Source organism: Thalassophryne amazonica, chromosome 22 (genome assembly GCF_902500255.1).
Source record: "Thalassophryne amazonica chromosome 22, fThaAma1.1, whole genome shotgun sequence".
NCBI lineage: Eukaryota > Metazoa > Chordata > Actinopteri > Batrachoidiformes > Batrachoididae > Thalassophryne > Thalassophryne amazonica.
Window position 1 is genome coordinate 37,549,998 of NC_047124.1, and position 26,349 is coordinate 37,576,346.

Below are 26,349 nucleotides of genomic sequence, written 5' to 3' on the forward strand. Positions count from 1 at the left end.
TCCACTGGTTGGAGAATGGTCCAGGACTTACAGGCTGTTAATAATGCTGTAGTCCAGAGGCACCTTGTGTACCTGACCCACATACATTGCTGAATTCTCTTCGACCTGAGTGCTACGTTCTTCACGGTTGTGGACATCAGCAATGCCTTTTTCTCCGTTCCTGTAGACAAGGATAGTCAGTTCTGGTTTGCTTTCACCTTTGCGGGAAAGCGATACACGTTTACTCGCCTACCGCAGGGCTATTGTGAAAGTCCCACAATTTATTCGCAAGTAATGTCTGCCAGCATGGCATCCTTTGTCCACCAGGAAACAGTCAATTCTCCTGTATGTTGATGATATTTGCTGGTCTCACCCGATAAAACAACATGTGTAGGAGACACTCTTGCTCTATTATTCCACCTGGCGAAAGAAGGTCCACAAGTCAGTAAAGAATAAATTGCAGTTGTGGAAAAAATGAAGTAAATCTTTGGGTCACAATTTGAGTTGTGAAGGACGAACACTCGTAGCAGACAGGAAAACAGCCATTCTACAGGCCCCCAAACCACTGACTAAACGACAAGTGATGATCCTTTTTGGGCCTGACAAACTATTGCAGAAGTTGGGTGCCTGACTATGCCAAATTGTGCACCCTTTAAACAGATTAATGTACACTGAAGACATTTCAATGACACAACTGTTAAATGGACCTCTGAAGCAGAAGACGCATTTCAAAATAAAACAAGCATTAACCTCTGCAGCTGCTTTGGCACTTCCAAATTATAACAAAACTTTTGTACAAATGATTGACTGTAAGGGCCACTTTATGACTTCCGTACTCACACAGCAACATGGAACCAAACTCCGCCCAGTTGCGTACTACTCTGCCAAATTGGATAGTGTGGCTTGCGCCCTCCCCCATTGTGTACGTGCTGTTGTGGCAGCATCAATGGCTGTGGAATGCAGTGCTGGCGTAGTCCTCTTCCACCCACTAATCCTCAAAGTGCCACACGCAGTGTCGGCATTGCTGCTACAAACCAACATGACCTTTTATCACCGGCACGCCATCTGTCTTGCATGGCCACGCTGCTGTCCCAACCGCATGTCACAATCGAACGATGCACCACACTGAATCCTGCAACTTTGATTCCACTTCCTGATGACGGGGAACCACATGACTGTCTAGATTCGACTCAGACTGTAGCAAAATCCAGACCGGACTTACAAGACACGCCCCTGACACTTGGCGATGTAGTTTCGTGGATGGATCTTCTAGGAAGAATGATATGGGCATAACTTTAACAGGTTATGCTGTAGTCACAAATACTCGCGTTCTGCGAGCCGAGCGCCTGCCACCGCATTTCTCGTCTCAGGCTGCAGAGCTAATTGCTCTCTCACATGCCTGCACCTTATATAAAGACAAACCAGTCACTGTTTACACTGACAGTCAATATGCATTTGCGTCCGTTCATGTATTTGCTCAACATTGGAAAAACAGGGGGATGGTGACCTCCACTGGTAACCTGTCACACATGGAGAACAACTAAACCGCCTCCTGGCTGCTGTTCAGTTACCCTCCAAAATTGCAGTATGCAAATGTGCAGCTCACACAGGGAAATCTGACTCTGTATCTCAAGGAAATCATTATGCAGATATTTCTGCAAAGGCTGCTGCAGCAGGAGAGCTTAGTGTACTCCATGTTGACCCAGTACAGGACGTCACACTTCCTGTTGACAAAACACAGTTTATCTTCTCAAGTTCTCTCTGATATGCAACATCAGAGTTCAGATGTAGACAAGGACTTATGGACTAAACGCGGAGCTACTATCCGTGATGGCATTTATTGCTGACCATTGGGGAAACCATTTTACCTAAAAATTTGTATAGATGGGCTGCCATATTGAGCCATGGAATTTCTCATGTCTCCACAGGGGGGATGATGAGCCAGATTAATGCCATCTATACAACCTTTGGATTTAACACGTACTCTAAACATTTTTGCAGAGCATGTCTCACGTGTGCCAACACAACTCCCAAGGCAATTTGAGACCTAAAAGAGGAAAATTTCCCACTCCACAATATCCTTTTCAGGTTATACATATGGACTACATTCAACTAAGTAAAAGTGAGGGCAAAGAATATTGTTTAGTAATTGTGGATGCCTTTTCCAAAATGGGTAGAACTTTTTCCAACCAAACGACCTGATGCATTGACTGTAGCCAAATCGTTATGCAAAACATCATACCCCGCTATGGCATACCTGAACGAATCTATAGTGATAATGGCGCTCATTTTGTAAATGAAGTCATTAAAAACATAGGAACTATGTTTTGCATTGAACTAAAAAACCCTGTGCGTACCACCCTCAGAGCGCAGGATTAGTAGAAAGAACAAATGGAACAGTAAAAAAACCGACTCAAAAAGACAATGGAAGAAACAGGGAGACCATGGACTCAGTGTCTTGAACTAGTACAGCTGTACATGAACATCACTAGTACTATAGGATTGACACCATTTGAGACCCTTTTTGGAAGACCATTTAAATTGCCTCACTTTAAAAGTCCCTGGGACATAGAAGATGAACCTAACCTAGCAGATTATATGAGAAAAATGCTCGAGAAACAGAAAACACCCACTGACGAAGAAACCCCCATCTCTCCACAGGACGACCTGTTGGTGAAACCGGGTGACTGGGTTCTAATCAGGAGCATCAAGAGGAAATGTTGGCATTCACCTAAGTGGGAAGGACCATATCAGGTCCTGTTGACAACCCCAACAGCCCTTAAAATAGCAGAGAGAGGAACTGGGTACACCTCACACATGTTAAAAGAGTCATCTGGCAAACCCGGTAATCAAGTAAGGGAAGTGAAGCAAAGTCTGGTAATAGTGTGGGATTCTGGTGTTAAGATCCAGGGTTGACACGAAAGCCAGTGAAGTTTTTACTGCCACTGACCTGAACTAGGCTGACACCGGCTTTGACAAGATGGCCTTACCTAAACTGATGTGTATCACAGGAAGTATACAGGTGGTACTCCTGTTACTTATCTATTGGGGATGATACTCATGGATTTCACAACGGTACTCGTGGTAAAAGAATACCCCTTAGGGGAAATTGGCTGAAAATTGGACAATTGACACTGTAAATAGAACTGAACAGGTGATCCATGAGTATGATCCTACGGTTAACAATTATGATTATGACCCTGCAATTGATGATTATAATCGCAACAGAGTGAGACGCTCTTTTTGTAGGGGAGGATGTACTGGGACTGCTGGGGCCAGACAGTTCACTAATCCTTGCTCCCCGACTACAACTGATACAGTCATTACCAGAGACCTTTATGTCTGTTACAATGCCACTCAGTTTGTTTCAAAAATTGTTATACCTTTTTCAATCATACGGGTGGGAGGACAGGCCACTCCAGAAATGAGTTCCGGCACTCACTGGAAATGGCATGAATGGTATCTCTCCAGTGTTGATTGGGACCAAGATTGGGGAACAATTTTTACGTATACTGGTAGTGACTGGACACCATATCCTACCACCCAGCATGCCAAAGAGTGGAAGCGTAGACTAACTCTGACTCGACATGATAACCATCTCCTGCTGTCGTTTAATACTACCGATCAGCCGCTTCTAGAAAAACCTCCCAGAATACACTCATATACAGAGGCATCTTGTTATCATTTAACATTATTTGTGTACAGGCCCGGTGTTTACACTGACCCACATACCGACTTCTCAATTGTACTAACATAACAAAACGAACTGACTCTTCTCCGACGACACCCACAGCGGTAGGACTGTCATTGGGTCCACAAACGTCTGTGACAAAAATTCAGATCATAAATGGAAAATTGAAACCGATGATTGGTTTTTGGTGACCACAGGAATTAGTGGACAAAGAAACAATTGGTTGCTCATGGCAGAGCAGGCAGCAAAACCTGCCAAAAAAGACTGTGTAGTGTGCTTAGGGCCTCGTCCAATACTGCGTGTAGTACCAGCCCCTTTGACCTCCGATTGTTTGCTTGAAATTATGGTGAACACGTTCATTCCTTTGAATCACAGGTGCATAAGTTGGGATACCATCTATCCTGTGGCCAACATGGCCAAAAATAAACCCCTGTTCTCTGAAGATGTGGCAGAGGGAAATTTTACCTGTGTTAAGCTTCCAGGTACTGGTCAAAAGTTAGGGGAACTAAATGAGACCGTGTGGTGTAGCCACACTCTCACACCACCAAGCCCTTTTAAACCCATTGCTAGAAGCGATGTGTGGTGGTGGTGTGGAGATAATAGGATTTTTGATAGATTACCAAACGATGCCTCGGGTCACTGTACTCTAGTATCATTCCTTTTGCCTGTACAAGTGTTGCCCATGACTGGTGAAGAACTAACTTTAAATGCCAAAGCAGTCGTCCCTGAACATTGGACCCGCACTAAGCGAAACGCATGGAAGACTGCTGGAGATCCAACTTACATTGACGCCATAGGGGTCCCTAGAGGGGTTCCAGATGAGTATAAATTAGCTGATCAGATCGCAGCTGGTTTTGAATCCTCTATTTGTTGGTGGTGTACTGTTAACAAAAATGTAGATAGGATCAATTACATCCATTACAATGTTCAAAGATTAAGCAATTGGACTGAGGAAGGATTCCGAGCAGTGCGCTCCCAACTAGCCGCCACATCCTTGATGGCATTCCAGAACCGCATAGCCCTTGACATGCTGTTGGCTGAAAAGGGTGGGGTTTGCGCCATGTTTGGAGAACAGTGTTGTACGTTCATTCCAAACAATACAGCGGCTAATGGCAGCCTGACCCTGGCTATCGAGGGTCTGCGCACCCTGAATCATAAAATGAAGGAGCACAGCGGAGTTAACACTGCGTTTTGGGACTCGTGGTTGGATATGTTTGGGAGATATCGCACGTTAGTCTCATCTGCACTCATCTCTATTGCTGTCTTTGCTGCTATTTTGACCTTGTGTGGATGTTGTTGTATACCCTGTCTACGATCTCTAATCACTAGAATGATCACCACTGCTATCTCACCAGCAGGAAAAGACAATGCTCAGATGTACCCCCTCTTAGGAGACAACCCTGACACAGATGATAAAGAAGGCTGCTGTCATGATGACTTTGATGACAGCGTGCACTTGCCCGACCTGTTCCCAGACCCAGGTGACTACGGTGAACCTGATGACGACAATGACCTCCAAGCCTCCCGAGTGTAAATGCACCCTTACCACTGTTGGATGATCCCACAACTGAAAATCTGAAAAGAAGTGGTTGTTGGAATAAATTTTGTTCATGGGTGAATGTTCTATACCGTAAGAATGCATGATAAACAGGGGGGAAATGTTGGATTTATGTATATATGGATATGTCAGTTATCACACATTCTTTTATTATACATTCTTCTAGTCTATATTCCTTATATTATACATTCTTTTATTAATACTTTAGTAATGGAAATAAACTCATTGTATCTGTTAGAAGTCTGTTGCTGACTTCTTGATGACCTCTTGATAAAGTATGTTACAAATGAATGATTACATGAGTTGTTTTTATCCTTGCAGTTAGAGAGAAAAAGGAACTTATGTGATGTCGCAAAGCGAGGTCAGAAGAGTTGATGTCCAAAACAACTTATCAAATCATTAAAAATATAATAAAATATAAAATAAATAATAAGGAATGAAAATGTTTGTATATGATCATATGAATTGCTTTTGTGCAAAAGAGTTGTAAAGATTGAATATGATTCCAAAAGAAAGTATGCTGTATTGCAAATTGTGTTACTAGCTGTGTTGCCAAATGATGTTTCTACTGCACGCATGTGGTTTCAACCACAGGAAAGAACAAAAGGTTAACCGACATGTGCTGACTGAAGATAACACCTGAAGAACGGAGCCCAGGAGAGAAGTCCTGACCGCACCTTCCCCAAACCAGTAGCCTGAGGTCGCAGAAACCAGAAGTCGCAAATCTTGCTCAACTGTAGTTGCAAGACCTGTTTATGATTGCTCAACTGCTTATGCCACGTATGCTGACAACCGCACCTGTATGACGTCCTAATAAAAAGAGCGAGAGTGCAGCCAGAGTTTAGTGCAGTTTGGAGATTGTTAGAATAGTTTGTCTCTGTGCTGCACTCCTCGCGAGCATTTACAATTGAATTCTACTCTCTGACTCTTATTTGACTGTTGTGTCTTTCTCTGTTACAGTTTTATGATGTTTAGGTGGTTTTAAACCTAACATGGAGTGTGGATGTAATCTTGTTGTTGCACTTTTTTAATGACAATGACAATAAATCTCATCCATCCATCTTTTGACAAAAACTACAGATTTTGTTTATAGTTTGTTTTTAGAGATCAAGGATTTGGGGACCAATTTCATATTTATTTACTTTAAGACTCAATAAAATGTTGTTGACATAGAAAACCTGTAAAGGTGACCTTTAGTACACAGAAAATTCACAGGAGGTATTGATCGATAATCTATAATGAATCGGATCAATAATGGCATAATAGATAAAATCTTATCAATACCCATCCCTAATAGCGCCAAATCACAACAAAATTATTTCAAAGTGCTTCACACAAGTAAGGTCTAACCTTACCAACCCCAGAGCAAGAACACAGGTGACAGTGGTAAGAAAAAAACTCCCTCTGATGATTTGAGGAAGAAACCTCAAGCAGACCAGACTCAGAGGGGTGACCCTCTGTTTGGGCCATGATACAGACACAATTGACAATACAGGAAATTATACAGGAAATTTTAAGAGATTGTGGGAGATTGTGGGAGTCCATGTCGATGCACAGGATGGGAGGCACACATATTCTAAATAAACTAATGTTTATTTCAGATATGGAGCCATCCTGGAGCTGACCTGTAATGAGTTCCAGCGGTCAAAATTTAAAAACGCTCCAATCATGATGAAAACTACACCACATTATTTGTCTGATCATAACTATTCCAAAAAGGTATAGTTTGGACTATCTTTGAGTTAACGTTCTGGAGTTATGGGGTAAAAACAGCAAAAATTGTGAAAAAGGTCAATTTCAGTTTGTACAGGGGTCAAAAGTTAAAGTTGCTCCAATTTTGGTAAAAAAAAAAACAAAAAAAAAAACTGATGCTAACTATTGGTTGAGTTAACAGCATTTTAAAAAAGGAATAGTTTGCACCATTTGCCATGTTTCGCTGTCATGTTACAGGGTAACGTGTCACATGTCATAGAATCCAGTGGACGTCGACCTGGTTTGACCTTTCCTTTGGAGACCAAACATTTCACACTGTCAAAACTATTTCATTTATTAATCCCTCTATTTCAGCTAAAACCAAAACCAGAGCCTAGAGTGAAACAGATAATGCAATGAATGACAAAACACAAGATAAAGTAGATACCTAGACCCCCCCCCCCTCCCCCCGGGGGGAGTTTTGCACACATATATTTCTCAAAACTCGGGCCCATGAGCGATTCAAATCAAGTGGTCTGCAATTATAACATTGGTGGGTGTGGCTGTGGTGAGCTCTTGAACTTCAGTATCCCCTGAAAATGTGTGAAAAGTGATGATATGGTGAATTTGGCCTAACAGACCATCAAATAAACAGTCACTCAGCATTTGATAATGTGGAATATGTTTATTGATGGACAAATTGATGGACAAGCCCCCCCGCCCTCACCAACAGCCCCATCACCACTGTGGTCTGTCACCGCTTCCTCGGCACCACCATCACCCAGGACCTCAAGTGGGAGTCAACCATCAGCTCCCTCATCAAGAAGGCCCAGCAGGGGATGTACTTCCTGCGGCAGCTGAAGAAGGCCAAGCTGCCTGTCCAGCTGATGGTGCAGTTCTACACGGCCATCATCGAGTCCATCCTCTGCTCCTCCATCACGGTGTGGTACGCCGGGGCCACAGCCAGGGACAGACACAGACTGCAGCGCATTGTGGCCTCTGCTGAGAAGGTGATCGGCTGTAGCCTTCCATCTCTCCACGACTTACACGTCTCCAGGACTCTGGGCCGAGCAGGTCGGATCACAGCTGACCCTTCTCACCCTGCACACGGTCTGTTCAAACCACTCCCCTCGGGCAGGAGGCTACGGTCCATCCGGACCAGAACCTCCTGCCATAAGAACAGTTTCTTCCCCTCTGCCGTTAGACTCATGAACTCCTCATAACTCAGTCACCTTAACCTTAACTCTGTCACTTTATCATTTTATCACGGGTCACTTTAGACAAATGTACTTTGGTTTTAATTGCACTCCTCCCACTGCACTTTTTCTGTTCCTCTTTCTTTCTGTTTTTCTGTTGCACACAGCCTTTCATATTTCATGTCATTTTTTTTATCTTATATTTTGTCTTATTTTGGCACATATTGTATATTTTATCTTAGCATTTTATATTGCTCTCTGTTTAATGTTGCACCATTATATCGAAGCAAATTCCTAGTCTGTGAATCCTGTTCATTGGCAATAAACTTCTTCTGATTCTGAAATAAACATTTTGTTACCATGATTTACTTTTTCATGCAAATAACCCTCCAAATTCATACAGTTGTGCTCAAAAGTTTACATACCTTGGCATTTTTTTGGCCATTTTTCAGAGTATATGAACAATAACACAAACCGTTTTTCCCTCATGGTTCGTGGTTGGGTGAAGCCGTTTATTGTCAAACAACCAGGTTTCCTCTTTTTAAATCAGAATGACAACACAAACTACCCAAATGACCCTGATCTAAAGTTTCCATCCTGTTGTGTGGGCCGCTGAAGAGGAGGTACTGCTGGCCCACCACCACCAGAGGGCGCCCTGCCTGGAGTGCGGGCTCCAGGCACCAGAGGGCGCTGCCGCCTCACGAGAGCAGCCAGGGTGACAACTGTCACCCATCACTGGACACAGCTGTTCCACTCAGCACGGAGGTATATCAGCAGGACGGCGTCTCCACCTCAGTGCCGAGATATCGCCTTGAGATAGAGGTAACATTCTCTGCAGCATATTCTGTGTTAATTGATAACACTTGTTAAACCTTTCAGGACAGCTGACTACCGCAGGCCGAGTGATTAGATAAGTACTCACCTTCCTGCTTTTTTTGTGACGAGAGGTGGAGGCGGCTTCTCCCCTCTCCGTGTTATTGGGTGCAGCCGCATCCACACCTGTGTGTTTGTTGCTCTCTCTTGCCAGCAGTACCGGATCCGACGAGCGGAGGCAGTGGCCACCTGGGAATTCGGGACTTGGCGGTTCCAGTACTTCCAGGGTTCGGTGGCAGAGGAGATCTGGATGGTTCCGGTTCGACTTGGACGGACGTCTCCTACCTTCGAGCCTGCCCACACGACACCAGCAGAATTCGGCTTAACCCCAAATTGTTGATTGTTGTATTGGTTGTGCTCGTTTCACAATAGTAAAACTTGTTATTTATCTTCTCCATTGTCCGTTCATTTGCGCCCCCTGTTGTGGGTCCGTGTTCCTACACTTTCACAACACATCCCCCTGTTCTTAATGCTGTGTGTTGCCCCCTTTAACATCACTGACAGCTTGGAGTCTTTTGTAGTAGATTGTGGTCGAGGCTCTCTGAGGGTGAAGCTGCCTCTGAATATGTTTCGGACTTTATTTACATCAATTACAAAGAAATACAAACAGTATGACACTCTGTGGTACATCTGCATGGAGTACACAGTTCTCAACAACCAGGGGTGGGCACACATAACCAAAAAATTAACTATAAAAAATTAACGATAACAGATAATCAGATAACTGAAAAGTTATCTTTGATAAAGTTAAAACGATAAACCACCAAAAAATGTATCGGAAGTTACACATAACCGATAAATTCCAGTATTGTCTCCAGTACTACTAAACAAGCTGAATTTGAGTTTTAACACCATGATCGCTTCTGGAAGCATCAAAAGTGACAACAGACCCAAACAATGAGTCAGCACTTCTGTCTTTGACTGTCCTGCCCCCTGCTGGAAGCTCCTGTTTACTACATGGCTTCCAGCACAGAAGCAACTGAAAGGAGCCACAAAGCTCAACTTTCTACTCAATCACAACGCTGCCGTCAGGCGGAGGTCTTGACAAATAAAGCAGTGGTGAGTTATGGTTTTGATTTATAAATAAAATGAATACTGAGAGAATAACTCCATTAATGTCAATTATGTCATTTGTACAAAGTTAAGATCTAACACATATCTTTTAATGTTGAATAATGCACTAATTCTGAAGTTTTGTAACAAACAGATGTAACAACAGACAGATGGCATTCTGGGTAAAATGTGCCTCTGCTCACACTGATTGGTTGATTCATTCTATGTAAACCGACACGTTAATGTGAGGTGTGTTGTGTGTTGGTGTTTACAGATAAATGTGCTTTTGCAAAATATGCCATTTTTTATTTGTAAAAAAAAAGGCATTTAAAAAAAAGGCATTTTCAAAAAAAAAAAAAAAAAAAAAAAGCCAAGTTGTAATTAGATAACCATCTGATATAACCGGTGTCAAAATAAATAGAACACTGTCATGATCTACTGGTGCCAGTTCGAGTTTTGGCCCTTTTTCAGTTGATTTTTCAATCGTGTGAGAATATTTTGGATCGCACTGAGTTTCAAGTTAATCGCGCGTCCTGCATCGTTTAGTATACATGGAGTAATGAGCTGCGTTTAACATCTCACGACCACCTCTCGCACTGTGCCTGTGCAAACACAGCAGAGCTGTCTTGTAATGTTTTTTTTTTAAACTTTGATGTCTCCCATCAAGAGTTTTTGTAAATTAAGTTTGAAAAAAAGCTTCTGTTTACATTTTGCTTCTGGAAACACGAGTCTGACATGTGGCTTTTGAACGTACAATGTGTGTGTGAGAACATAAATCGTGCGCTCTGAACTTTTACACCATGCGATTCTGTGGTACAGTTTGAGCTGGAACCGAGTACAGTGAGTGAAAATATCAGCCCAGCTTCAGTCTGAATGCTGCCATGAACACTACTGGCCAGTAGATGGCAGTAGAGACCTTGAAAACTTGCAAAAACAAAATTCCAGATAATCTGTGTTGCTACTTTCTATGTTTAAGATGCGTGGAATTTAATAAAAGCAAACACAATAACAATGTCTATAAACCCAGAGAATATATTCACAAGAGTTTTAGGCACTAGAGTTTAATGCTGTTGTCCTGATCAGAGTGTCGGAAACGCATTTCTCCTGTCGTGAACGTACTGAGATTACCCTATCACCCATAATGCACCTGGACACAGCATGCCCACACAAAACATTAAAAATTAGCGCATTACTTTAAAACTAAAACATCTGATATTTTCACTTTATAAAACTTCAGAAGTGACGTTAATTTAAATAACTTGTCTGAAATAAGTTTGGTTAAAATTTGAACCATAAGTTAAAAATGTATGCCTCTGGATGACTCGGGTGATATTGGCCACGTATCAGTATGGGGTTAAAAGAAATTAGGTTTTTTTTTGGTGACCAGTTCTTCTTTGCCTGCAGAGGATAGAGCGGTTTCTTTTAGAAGCAGCTCTCCTGTTTTGCAAAGGGTAGCACTACACATCTGTTCACCTTTGTTTACCATGTTAACGGTCTAAAAATGATCGTACAAAAATTTATCGGAAGATAATTAGTCTGATAATGGTTTTCAAAGTTATCTGAAAAGCCAATCGATAATGAAAACTTTATCTTCGATAATTATCGGTTATCGGATTATCAGAACTGTGCCCACCACTGTCAAAACTAAGTGTCTGTGCAAGAAGGAGAAGAGTGAGGAAAGCCACCAAGACACCCAGACAACCCAGAAGAAGTTATAGGCTTATGTGGCTGTGACTGGAGAAATTGTGCACAGTGCAAGCTGCATAGTAGTAGTCCCTCAAATTAGGGAGTGACATTCCACCCTGTTCTTTAGTTAGAATTACACCAAGGTATTTTATACATTTTAAATCCCATTTCAATTTAAACATAGTCTTAATTTCTTCAGATGGAGTTTAGTTAAATGATAGTATCTGGGTTTTAGTCACATTAATTTTACACCCTGAATGTTTGGAAAAAAGTATTAATTAAATGAATCAGAGGGATGAGGGTTTGGGTTGGGTTCTCTAGATATAGTATTATGTCATCTGCAAATAAACTTATATGTTGTCCTCCTTTTACTTGTATTCCTCTCACTTCCTCATCCTGTCGTACAGCCTGTGCCAAAGGTTCAATACAGAGTGCAAAGACGAGAGGTGAGAGGCAGCAGCCTTGGCGTGTGCCCCTCTTAAGTATTATTTGTTCTGATAGGCTCCCGCTAATTTTTATCCAAGCTGTGGGGTTTTGATAGATGGACTTAATACATTTAATTGCTTCTTCATTAACACCAAATCTTTCAAGTACTGCATATAAAAAAACTCCAATTTACACTATCAAACGTCTTTTCGGCATCCAAACTTACTAGGACTGCACATTTCTTATTGTTACATATAGAATGGATTATGTGTAGGGTTCTCCTGATACTGTCTTGAGTTTTGCACCCTGAGATGAAGCCAGTTTGATCCTCATCAATCAAATGTGCCATTATTTTTTCATATCATTTAGCAAATATAGATGATTTTGTAGTCAACATTAAGCACGGATATTGGTCTATAATTACTACAATATTATAGGTCTTTCTCCTCCTTTGGGATCACAGAAATGATTGCCTCGTTCCATGAAATTGGAATCTGACCCTCCTTAAGAGCAGTGGTGGGCACAGATAACCAAAAAAGTAACTTTGATAATAGATAATCAGATAACTGAAAAGTTATCTTTGATAAAGATAAACCGATAAACCACCCAAAAATGTATCGGAAGGTACAGATAATCGATAAATTCCAGTAGTGGCTCTGGTACATTTGCAATTACTAAGAAGCTAAAATTGACTTTTAACATGATCGCTTTTGAAAGCATCAAAAGCGACAAAAGACCCAAAGAATGAGCCAGTATTTCATAATGCTCCGGTCAGGCGGAGGTCTTGAAAAATAAAGTCATACTAACTTATGGTTTTGTGAAAATACTGACAGAATAACTCCATTAATGTCAATTCTGTCATTTGTACAAAGTTAAAATATAACATATATCTTTTAATGTGAATAATGCACTAATTCTGAGGTTTTGTAACAAACAGACTGCAAAGCATTCTGGGTAAAAGTGCCTCTGCTAAACACTGATTGGTTCAGTCATTCATTATGTAAACCAACACGTTAATGTGACATGTGTCGTGTGTTGGTTTAAAGATAAATGTGCTTTTGTAAAATATTCCATTTTTATTTGTAAAAACAGGCATTTTTACGGAGCCCTGGAAGTGTCATCGCAAAACGTTTTGCATGTTTGATGATGTGCGCACGTTTTATGATGTTGTAAAACGTGCACTCAATATTAGTAAGTAAGTAAGTAAATGTATTTATATAGTGCCTTTCACAGACATAAGTCAAAGCACTTCACAGGTTAAAATGCAATAATAAAAACATAGATAAAACAAAGAACAAGGTTAACAATTGGTCAGTTCTTAAGCCTTGTCTTGACACATAAATGTTGGCTTTACACTGTGCATGTTTTGGCCATTTTTCAGATGATTTTTCATTCGTGCGAGAATTTTTTGGACTGAGTTTCAGGTTAATCGCACGTCCTGCATCATGTAGTGCAATAACAAGCTTTAACATCTCACGACCACCTCCTGCTGCTGAAGAGCTACAAGCATCCAACCGCAGAGCTGTCTTGTAATGTTTTTTTTTGTTGTTGTTTTGTTTTTAAACTTAATTTGTTAAAAAAAAAAAAAAAAGCCATTTGCAAAGCCAAAAAGTTGATTTGACCACCATCTGATATAACCGGGTCAAAATAAATAGAACAATGCCATCTACTGGTGACTAGATGCTTAGTACTTGGGGCGAATACTGCCATGAACACTACTGGCCAGTAGATGGCAGTAGTGGCTTTGAAAACTTGCCAAACAAAATTCCAGATAATCCGTCTGCTACATTTAAGATGTGTGGAATTTAAACGCAAATACAATAACGTCTATAAACCCAGAGAATATATTCACGAGAGTTTTAGGCACTAGAGTTTAATGCTGTTGTCCGTGGAGCCTAAACAGAGTGTCTGAAATGCATTTGTCCTGTCGTGAACGTCTGAGATTACCCTATGCTACCCATAATGCATTGCTGCTGGGCACAGCATGTGCTCACAAAACCTTAAAAATTAGCACATTACTTTAAAACGAAAACAAATGTCTGATATTTTCACTTTATAAATCAATCAATCAATTTTATTTATATAGCGCCAAATCACAACAAACAGTTGCCCCAAGGCGCTTTATATTGTAAGGCAAGGCCATACAATAAATACGTAAAAACCCCAACGGTCAAAACGACCCCCTGTGAGCAAGCACTTGGCGACAGTGGGAAGGAAAAACTCCCTTTTAACAGGAAGAAACCTCCAGCAGAACCAGGCTCAGGGAGGGGCAGTCTTCTGCTGGGACTGGTTGGGGCTGAGGGGAGAGAATCGGGAAAAAGACATGCTGTGGAAGAGAGCAGAGATCAATCACTAATGATTAAATGCAGAGTGGTGCATACAGAGCAAAAAGAGAAAGAAACACTCAGTGCATCATGGGAACCCCCCCAGCAGTCTAAGTCTATAGCAGCATAACTAAGGGATGGTTCAGGGTCACCTGATCCAGCCCTAACTATAAGCTTTAGCAAAAAGGAAAGTTTTAAGCCTAATCTTAAAAGTAGAGAGGGTGTCTGTCTCCCTGATCTGAATTAGGAGCTGGTTCCACAGGAGAGGAGCCTGAAAGCTGAAGGCTCTGCCTCCCATTCTACTCTTACAAACCCTAGGAACTACAAGTAAGCCTGCAGTCTGAGAGCGAAGCGCTCTATTGGTGTGATATGGTACTATGAGGTCCCTAAGATAAGATGGGAACTGATTATTCAAAACCTTATAAGTAAGAAGAAGAATTTTAAATTCTATTCTAGAATTAACAGGAAGCCAATGAAGAGAGGCCAATATGGGCGAGATATGCTCTCTCCTTCTAGTCTCCTCCAGACATGACAGTCATTTTAAATAACTTGTCCAAAATGAGTAGGTTAAAATTTGAACCATAAGTTAAAAATGTATGCCTCTGGATGACTTGGGTGATATTGCGGTTTTATCAGTATGGTGTTAAAGGAAATAATTTTTTTGGGGGGGTCACCAGTTCTCCTTTGCCTACAGAGGATAGAGTAGTTTTTTTTTCTGAAAACAGCTCTCTTCTGTTTGCAGAGGGTAGAACAATATACCTATTAGGAAACTTAACAGGTAGGTCTCAACTGCTTTTAAGTTTTAAAAATGTTTTTCACTGTTCAGCTTGGTTTACTACGTTATCGGTCTAAAAGTTATCGGACGGCAATTCATCGGAAGATAACTAGTCCGATGATGGTTTTTTAAAGTTATCTAAAAAGATAATCCGATAATGAAAACATTATCTTCGATAATTATCTGTTATCGGATTATCGGAAGTGTGCCCACCACTGCTTAAGAGTAAAACTGAATGAGGACTCAAGCATGGGGACTAACTCCTCCTTAAAGCACTTATACCACTCTGATGGAAACCCATCACCCCCCGGACACTTGTTAGCCTTGAGTCTTGATATAGCTTTTGATATCTCTTCTGGGGTTATCGGTGCTATAAGGTCACGATTTTGTTCGTCTCCAATTGTTGGTAGATTTAAAGAGTTAAGAAATTATGTTTTTTCCAGCTTTGCTAGAGGAAGATGGTTGACTCTACAGTTTTTCGTAGTATTGCCTAAACATTTCCTCTATTGCATCATGGCTATATTGTACATCATTTGTAGAATGATTCCTAATCTTATGTACTGTATTTACAGTTTGTTGTTTTCTGAGCTGCCTTGCTAGTAATCTAGTTGCCTTTGGACCCTGTTCATAATAGTTCTGTTTCAAGAACCTGAGTTTTTTTCTCCACCTCTCCATTCAAAACCTCTCCTATTTCCTCTTTTATACACTTGCTTTCTTCAAAGAATTGAGTATTATGAATAGTTTTATATCTTAATTCTACATTTTTTTAATTTTTCTACCAGATTTAAATAAGAGGCCCTTCTCATTTGATTTTGTTTTGAAGTTATAGCTATCACTTTACCTCCAAGTGCAGCTTTGAGAGCATCCCAGGAAACGACTGGGTTAATGTCTTCTGTGTCATTTTCTTCTACATACGAGGTCTGTCCAAAAAGTATCCGACCTTTTTATTTTTTTAAAAAACCATATGGAATTGAATCACGTGTGATTGCATCAGCCAAGCTTGAACCTTCGTGCGCATGCGTGAGTTTTTTCACACCTGTCGGTTGTGTCATTTGCCTGTGAGCAGGCTTTGTGTGAGCACTGATCCACCCCTCTCGTCGGATTTTTATTGCGAATAAAATGTCTGAACGATTTGGAGCTTTGCTGCATCAAATTTTTCCAGAAACTGTGAGACACCTCCAGCTGGACACCATTCGGAATATTTAGATGGCTTTCAGCGACGATTTTATGGGGATTACACAGATTAAGGAGTGCTACAGCCCACAGCATCTGAGAGCGCGCCGCACTCCGATCGACAGGCTCAAACCCCGCTGAAACAACCAGATCATTTCCAACGTGAAGGCTTTGTTGATCCGGGACGTCGTCTGACTTTCACAAAAAAGGCAGAAGGCATGGACATCAGTACTTTTTCGGCACATTCCACTGTTACAGGAGTTTTTGTCATGGAAAGAGAAGCGGAGGATTGCGCCACCGTGCCGCTCATGGCGCGGGACAAAACCACCTCCGTGTTGGTCTCACAGGACGGCATTCAGGTGGCTTTCAGACGGCTTCCGGTTGCTTTTCAGTCATGTGAGTATCCGAGGGAGGGATTTTGGTCCACTCCTCCATACAGATCTTCTCTAGATAAGCCAGGTTACTAGGCTGTCACTGAGAAACACGGAGTTTCAGCTCCCTCCAAAGATTTTCTATTGGGTTTAGGTCTGGAGACTGGCCAGGCCACTCCAGAACCTTGATATGCTTCTTACAGAGCCACTCCTTGGTTATCCTGGCTGTGTGCTTCGGGTCATTGTCATGTTGGAAGACCCATCCACGACCCATCTTCAATGCTCTAACTGAGGGAAGGAGGTTGTTCCCCACAATCTCACAATACATGACCCCGGTCATCCTCTCCTTAATACAGTGCAGTCGTCCTGTCCCATGTGCAGAAAAACACCTCCAAAGTATGATGCTTCCACCCCCATGCTTCACAGTAGGGGCGGTGTTTTTGGGATGGTACTCAGCATTCTTCTTCCTCCAAACACAGCGAGTGGAATTAAGACCAAAAAGTTCTATTTTGGTCTCATCTGACCACATAACTTTCTCCCATGACTCCTCTGGATCATCCAAATGGTCATGGGCAAACTTAAGACAGGCCTGGACGTGTGCTGATTTAAGCACAGGAACCTTCCGTGCCATGCATGATTTTAACCCATGACGTCAGTGTATTACCCACATTAACCTTTGAAACAGTGGTGCCAGCTCTCTTAAGGTCATGGACCAGCTCCTCCCGTGCAGTTCTGGGCTGATTCCTCACCTTTCTTAGGATCACTGATATGCCATGAGGTGGGATCTGGGCATGGAGCCCCAGTCCGAGGGAGATTAACAGTCATGTTTAGCTTCTTCCATTTTCTAATAATTGCTCCACCAGTTGATCTTTTTTCAACAAGCTGCTTGGCAGTTGCCCTGTAGCCCTACAATTTTGTCTCTGGTGTCTTTGGACAGCTCTTTGGTCTTAGCCATTTTAGTCGTTGGAGTCTTACTGATTGTGTGGGTGGACAGGTGTCTTTATGCAGCTAACGACCTCAAATAGGTGCTTCTAATTTGGAATAATAAGTGGAGTGGAGGTGGACTTTTTAGAGGCGGACTAACAGGTCTTTGAGGGCCAGAATTTCTGCTGATTGGCAGGTGTTCAAATACTTATTTGCAGCAGTAACATACAAATAAATTATTAAAAAAAAAAAAAAAAATCATACATTGTGATTTCCGGATTTTTTTTAGATTATGTCTCTCACAGTGGACATGCACCTAAGATGAAAATTTCAGACCCCTCCATGATTTCTAAATGGGAGAACTTGCAAAATCGCAGGGTGTTCAAATACTTATTTTCCTCACTGAATCTCTAAGGGAGACACCAGCCACCCTCCTGAGGAAGCCCATTTCAGCTGCTTGTACCCGCGATCTAGTTCTTTCGGTCATGACTCAACCCTCATGACCATAGGTGAGAGGAGGAACGAAGACTGACCAGTAGATGTAGAGCTTCGCTTTTTGGCTCAGCTCTCTTTTCATCACAACAGTACAAGAGAGTGAATGGAACACCGCCCCTGCTACACCGATTCTCCGGCCAATCTCACGCTCCATCGTCCCCTGGCTCGTGAACAAGACCCCGAGGTACTTGAACTCCTTCACTTGGGGCAACACCTCATTCCCTACCCGGAGTAGATAATCCATGGGTTTCCTGCTGAGAGCCATGGCCACAGATTTAGAGTGGCTGATCCTCATCTCAGCCGCTTCACACTCGGCTGTGAACCCATCCAGTGAGTTTTGGAGGTCACAGGCTGATGAAGCCAACAGGACCACATCATCTGCAAAAAGCAGTGATGAGACCCTGAGCCCACCAAACTGGAAACCCTCCTGCCCCCAACTAAACCTCGACATCCGGGCCATGAATATCAAAAACAGGATTGGTGACAAGGTGAAGTCCTGGCTGAGGCCAACCTCCACTGGAAACAAGTCCGACTTACTGCTGAGAAGTAGAGATGCACTGATCCTGATACCAGTATCAAGTGTCAGCCCAATCTGGTATTTACAGTTGTGCTCAAACGTTTACATACCCTGGCAGAATTTTTGCTTTTTTGTCCATTTTTAATAGAATATGAATGACAACCCAAAAAGTTTTTTTCACTCATGGTTCGTGGTTGGGTGAAGCCATTTACTGTCAAACAACTGTGTTTCCTCTTTTTAAATCAAAATGACAAGAAAACTACCCAAGTGAACCTGATCCAAAGTTTACATCCCCCTGTTCTTAATACTGTGTGTTGCCCCCTTTAACATCACTGACAGCTTGGAGTCTTTTTGGGAGTTTTTTTTTTGGAGTAGACAGTTCTCAAAAACTGAGTGACTGTGCAAGAAGGACAAGACACCCACCAAAACACCCAGACAACCCAGGAGAAGTTATAGGCTTATGTGGCTGTGATTGGAGAAATTATGCACAGTGCATGTTCTGCATTTTGTATCAGCAGTTAGCCATCTTCACAATGAAGTGGTACAGAGGAGGATTTTCTTCAAAAGAAGACCTGGAAGTTCAGCTACAAATTGCCAGAAGGTACATCTGAGATGCAAGCCTGGATTTGATCTGTTTTGGTGAAAGAAAATCCTTCTCTGCTCTATTTAGTCCATTATGAAGTTAAGAGTAGTGAAGCTGTCCTCACAGACAGAAGGAAAGTTAGTGATGGCCAGTTTCAGTTCAGATCCTAGAACCAGGAGTAGGGGAAAAACTACAGAGGATCTTCAGACAGCACAAAATCCCAGTTTACTTTAAACCGGTTAACACCTTGAGACAGAAATTAGTTCACCCTAAGGACAGGATCCCTAGTTACAAACAGAGCAATGTAGTGTATTTTATCAGATGTCAGGAAAACTGTAACGAACACTACGTAGGTGAAACGAAGCAACCTTTACACAAAAGACTATACCAGCACCGCAGAGAGGGCGCCAGTGGACCTCAGTCTGCAGTTCATCTCCACCTTAAAGACACTAACCACACGTTTGAGGACAAGGAAGTTAAAATATTAGCCAGAGAGAAGAAATGGTTTGAGAGAGGGGTCAAGGAGGCATTCTTTGTGAAACGTTTGAAACCCAGCCTTAACCGGGGAGGGGGTCTGAGACACGCTTTGTCCCCTGTTTACAATGTGGTACTCAGGTCAAAGCAGTTTCAGTCTTTTGTTCATGGTAATGAGTCATTCACGTCATCAAGGGAGCCATCAGAAAGGCATCCATCTCATTATTAGAGGGACAGCTACCCATCTCATCATTAGAGGGACAGCTACCCTGTCATTAGGAGGGTGCTAACTAGAGCACAATAGTTGCTAATTAGAGCTACTGTTTAGTCACTAGCCTATAGCAGTCTGCCTCTCAGTAGGAGGGGTCTGGTTAGGTTTAAAACTCCAGCTTTTGTTGGCTTCTGTTTTATTCTTCTCTACAAGAGTCAGACAGAAGTCAGACTTCCAGAGCAAGAATTTTAGCTGAGGAAGCTTCTGCGATTTGAAGCGAAACGTCCTCGAGTCAAGCAATCCAGTCCAGTCGAAGATTCAAGCTTCTCTACTTCAGATCCTGGTGTTGTATATTTTACAGGTTCCATTTCAGTCAGATGTCTGTCAGCATCATGTTTGTTCAGAAACACACAGTTAATTTGTTGGAGTCAAAGTCATCATAAAACGTACTGGTATCATTAAGTATTCATATCGGTACTCAATATTGACGAGTATCAAAATGTATGTACTTGTACTTATTCTGAAAAAAGTGGTATCGCTGCATCACTCTGAGAACCCAAACACAGCTCTCACTTTGTGAGTGCAGAGATTGCTCCCCCCACTCCATACTCCCACAGCACCTCCCACAGTATCTCCGGGGTACCCGATCATACGCCTTCTCCAAGTCCATAGAACACATGCAGACTCGATGGGCAGACTCCCAGGCCCCTCCAGGATCCTTGTGAGAATGAAGAGCTGGTCAGATGTTCCATGACCATCACCAGGGGAGGTGATGGTCTAGTGGTTAAGCGTTGGGCTTTAGACCAGAGGATCCTCGGTTCAAATCCCAGCCTGACCGGAAAATCACTAAGGGCCCTTGGGCAAGGTCCTTAATCCCCTAGTTGCTCCCGGTGTGTAGCGAGCGCCTTGTATGGCAGCAGTCTGACATCGGAGTGAATGTGAGGCATTATTGTAAAGTGCTTTGAGCGTCTGATGCAGATGGAAAAGTGGTATATAAATGCAGTCCATTTACGACCAGGACAGAACCTGCATTGTTCCGCTTTTCAATTTATTTCATTTATATTACGCCAAATCACAACAAAGCTGCCTCAAGGTGATTCACACAGTGAGGTCCAACCTTACTAACCCCCACAGCAAGAACACAGGAGACAGTGGTAAGAAAAAACTCCCTCTGATGATTTGAGGAAGAAACCTCAAGCAGACCAGACTCAGAGGGGCGACCCTCTGCTTGGGCCATGCTACAGACACAAGTGACAATTCAAATACAGAGGAATTTTTGGGAGTCCATGCTGCTGTACAGGACAGGACGCCTGCAGAAACAGACACCACACCCATCTCTGGATTGAGCTGCACCTCAAACAGCGAAAAAACAGAATCAGGCACCAAAAAGACAACAAATACAGTATCATTTATCAGCATTAAACAAGAACAACAGAAGAAATATTAAGGTGATCACCGACCACAAGCCCTAAGCTTCACCAACAGACCCAGAATTTAGGTAAAGTTGAGGCCGCGGCACGTTCTGTTTATCCTAATAAAATATCAAATCAAAGAATATCAAAGAAATATTTTCACCAAAAATCAACACTGAGTTGACCTTTGACCTGTCCTGTAACAAGCTGGGAAGGTTGTTTATTGATCAATAATTTGATCACCTGTAAAGTAGCTGCTCAGGGGTGTGGCTTATAAAGCAGCAGGCAGAGCAGTACAAGAGAACAACGTTTTTGTTCCAACATAATGTGTGTAGACGTACTTACCCTGTGAGTAGAGGAGGATTTGCATCTCCAGCAGGGTGCAGGTGAAGACCTGGACCAGGTTCTCCACACCGAGCAGTCTGAAGGCCTCCCCCAGCGGGAAGTCGGCCAATGGCAACTCCCCAGTTCCAGGCCTCTGGCAGATAATGGGCTCATACACTCCATGAAACTTCAGGGAGCGTCCTGGAGCGGGCAGCGGCACCTCATACAGGATGTTGTAAATGTAGCTCTCCAGCGGCAGCGGGGGGCTGCTGGCTACTGCGACGGCCTTGTGCAGCTGAATCAGGAAATGGCGGCAGGCGTGCAGGAAGGGCATCGGCGTGATCAGACACAGGGCCTTGGACACATAGAGAGTGTCCCGGGAGGAGTCGTAGCTTCCTGTCCTGTGGGATGAAGCCGAGGAGGAGGTGGGAAAGTCCACAGCCTCCAGGCTGCCGGCCAGAGAGTCCACGCTGGACGAGGAGGAAGAAGCAGTGGGGCTGGCAGGGCGGCGCTCTGCACCGTGCAACTGGAACAGCGTGTGCATCGCAGAGCAGATCTGTGGGCTGGTGACCTCCTCAAAAAAGGTGAGCACAAAGCCGTATGTTCGAGAGCCGTCCTCCTTTGTGATGATGAAGGAATGGAACTGGGGCTGACGCCGGTCCACCTGCGTCCGGAACGACAGGCCTTTAGGCATGGACAGCTGGAGGGACAACGGGACACGAGCAGAACAGGTCACAGCGCGTTTGAGTCCCACGACAGTGTTTTCAATGTTCAGCCAATGAATTCAAAAGACACAAAACACACACACTCTCACCGAGATCATCCGACTGTCTGTCTCTGTCCACTAAACCAACATCCAACAATGTGTCTGCGTGTGTGCGCGCGCCTTTGGTTGCGTGTGTGTATATGTTGCTGCGTGTGTGCGCGCGCCTTTGGTTGCGTGTGTGTATATGTTGCTGCGTGTGTGCGCGCGCCTTTGGTTGCGTGTGTGTATATGTTGCTGCGTGTGTGCGCGCGCCTTTGGTTGCGTGTGTGTATATGTTGCTGCGTGTGCGCGCGCGTCTTTGGTTGCGTGTGTGTATATGTTGCTGCGTGTGCGCGCGCGTCTTTGGTTGCGTGTGTGTATATGTTTCTGCGTGCGCGCGCGTCTTTGGTTGCGTGTGTGTATATGTTTCTGCGTGCGCGCGCGTCTTTGGTTGCGTGTGTATATGTTTCTGTGTGTGCGCGTGTCTTTGGTTGCGTGTGTGTATATGTTTCTGCGTGTGTGCGCGTCTTTGGTTGCGTGTGTGTATATGTTTGTGTGTGCGCATATATTGCGCCTACGTCATTTTGGAGCGTCAGCAGCGATTCATCGATTATCACCTTGTTTCTGCTTCAAACTGACTTTAGGATGATTTAAGAGGTTTTACTTTGTCATCTGATAGTTAATAATCACATTCTTCCCTTTGATCGCTTTGGGTGAAGAGACTCAGACGAGCTGCTGTGGTCCCAAATGAAGCATGTGCAGTGAAGGCAGGGAGGACCAATTTTTAGGGGGGACTGTTCGGTCAGCGACTCAGCGGCTCACAAAGATCAGGGGAATAATGCCAGTGGATTTGTTTCTCATTTTTCTCGATCCTACAGTGGATTTATTGGGCTATTGGTCAAAGGTGCTCTCACCTTGGCCCCTGCAGTGAATTGCAGAGGAGAGAGAGATGAGCCGCAGCGCTCGTACGGCTCCACCGTTGTGGCCACCGTACACCGCGAGCAGGAATGCGTGTGTTTGCTTCAGTGTGTGCTTTCTGCAAAATAAAATGGATGAACTCCAGCTATTTGTAGGAAAAAGTAGAGATTCCACCACATCTGCTGTTTGGTGCTTCACAGAGTCGTGATTCTGTGGATCGATTCCGGACTCTGCTCTGCAACTGGTAGGCTTCCAACTTTCCAGAGCGGACCAAGATGCAGCACTCTCTGGCAAAATGAAGGGTAGTGGAATCATTTTTTACATCAACAGTGGCTGGGTAACAATGTGACAGCACTGCTCTCCTGATCTGGAAAGTTTTTTTTTTTTTATCTGGGGTCCCCTGCTGGAGCTGTTGCCCCCGCGACGGTGAGTAATGAACACGAGTGCAAGATGGTGTCGCAGATGGCTGCCTCGGCACTGCGCTTTCTCTTACTTTCTGTGTTTTGCACTCTGCTTGCCTCCTTTGGTCTCCTTTGGTCTCTTCTCTGGTATAAGAATACCAGAGAAGCGCTCATAAACATTGGATTCATCTTTTGGAACTTTTTTGCTGGTTTTCACCAAACCAGCGAGTTTCACAGATGCTTTGGTTGGAGGAGCAGCAGCTCTGTTTGGAGCTTACAGAAGATTTCATTTCATTCATTTAAAAGAAAAACAGAAAAGCAAAAAACAAAAGCACCACAATACCAGAATGAAAAGGAGCAGAAAGAAGAACAAGTCTTATGATTTCTGCCCCTTTTAACAATACAATCTTTCAATATACAGCATCATAGTCAACATTATTTAACAGATTGCATTTCTTTAACTTGTCACATACCACTGACCCATTTCATAATTATGACCATTAATTGATTACATCACTGATAGGTTACATTTAAACTTAAGACACTCCAAACATTATTAAGTTTACTTTTTTTTTTTTACTTTCTTGCAGCCCACTGACTTACTTCATAGTTTCATACTTAATACATCTAATTTAATATGTTTTTAAAATAATTTAAGCGACCTTAATTCTTTAATTTCTTTATTAAGATTGTTCCATAATTTGACACCATTTACTGCAATACTCCTTTCCTTTACTTTGGTTCTAAATCTTGGTTTTTTAAAGACTTCTATTCCTTTCAATTTATAACTACTTACTCTTTTTTCAAACATATTTTGAATGTTTGTTGGTAAAGTATTTTTATTAACTTGGTACATCGTTTGTAATATTTTCAAATCGACTAAATCATGAAATTTAAGTACCCTATACTTAATAAACAATGGATTAGATGGATCTCTAAAACCACTGTTACTAATCACTTTTAAAGCTCTTTTCTGCAAAATAAATAAAGGTTGTATATAGGTTGTATATGTTGATCCCCAGATTTCTACACAATAAGTTAAATATGGGACAATCAATGTTAATAAACCATAACTATTTAATGAATATTTTACTTTATGCAAAACAGCAATGGCTTTCGCTATTTTTCCTTTTATGTAATTTATGTGTGACTTCCATGTAAGATCTTCATCAATCATGACTCCTAAAAATTTCATTTCTTTTACCCTTTGTATATCCATTCCATCTATTTGTAATGACACATTATTTTTTTTTCGCTCTATCATTAAACAATATGAAATTTGTCTTATTAATATTTAGTGACAATCTGTTTATATCAAACCAATGTTTAACTTTTTCCAACTCTGTATTTATCACTTGTGCTACTTCCTGTATATCTGATCCAGAGTAAAACAGCGTTGTATCATCAGCAAATAAAATGCTGCCAAGCACATTGGATACATTCACAAAATCATTGATATACAAAATAAACAGTTTGGGTCCAAGTACCGATCCTTGTGGTACTCCATAAATAATGTTACACAATTCTGATTTGGTATTATTTATCTGAACAAACTGTTTTCTATTTTCTAAGTAGCTTTTTACCCACTGATGTGCAACACCTCTTATTCCATATTGTTGTAACTTGTGGAGCAATCTTGAGTGGTCTATAACATCAAAAGCCTTTTTCAGGTCAATAAAAATACTTACAAAATAATCCTTATTATCTATTGTTGTTGATATTTTCTCTATTAGTTCCATAATTGCCATAGCTGTCGAATGTTTTGTTCTGAATCCATACTGAACATTATTTAAAATATGTTTCTCAATAAATTTATCCAATCTTGTTACAAAAACTTTTTCCATAATTTTAGAAAACTGTGGAAGCAATGATACTGGCCTGTAATTAGAAAACTTATGTTTGTCTCCATTTTTATATAATGGGACTACCTTAGCAATTTTCATTTCATCTGGAAAAACCCCAGTTGACAGAGACAGATTACAAATATAAGTAAATGGTTCAATAACAATTTCTATTATACTTTTTACAGTCACCATGTCTAAATCTTCATGGTCAGTTGATCTTTTGCTTACACAGTTTTTTACAATATTTCTTATTTCATCTTTTTCCACATTGTCCAGGAAAATACTATTGACCGTATTTACCAATGTACATAATTTATCTTCTATTATTGGTTTATTTCCCACCAGACTTGACCCTACATTTGAAAAATAATCATTAAACCCATTTGCAACTTCTTTTATATCATATATCTCTTTATTTTCCTTAACAAAGTAATTTGGAATAGTTTATTTTGTTCCATCACTATCAATCACACTTTTTATAATTCCCCATGTTACCCTCATATTGTCTTTACTCTTATTTAGTTTTTCACTGTAATAATCTTTTTTTTGTTTCCTAATTATTGTTAATAGTTTATTTTTATATTTTTTGTATTTATGTTCTGATTCCTTTGTTTGCAATTTTAAAAAGCACCTGTATAAACAGTTTTTCTTTGTACAAGCATTTTTTATTCCCTTTGTCAGCCATGGTTTATTTACTCTTTTCT

At 41.9% G+C, this 26,349-nt stretch overlaps 1 protein-coding gene across 1 annotated transcript in view; it reads right to left on the reverse strand.

The window, feature by feature from the left end:
- dennd5b (DENN/MADD domain containing 5B) overlaps positions 1-26,349 on the reverse strand; it is a 215,476-nt gene that overhangs the window by 162,962 nt on the left and 26,165 nt on the right. The window contains exon 4 of the mRNA XM_034163218.1: positions 21,759-22,437. Coding sequence (XP_034019109.1) covers positions 21,759-22,437 — 679 coding nt within the window. The remainder of the gene's footprint in view (positions 1-21,758; positions 22,438-26,349) is intronic.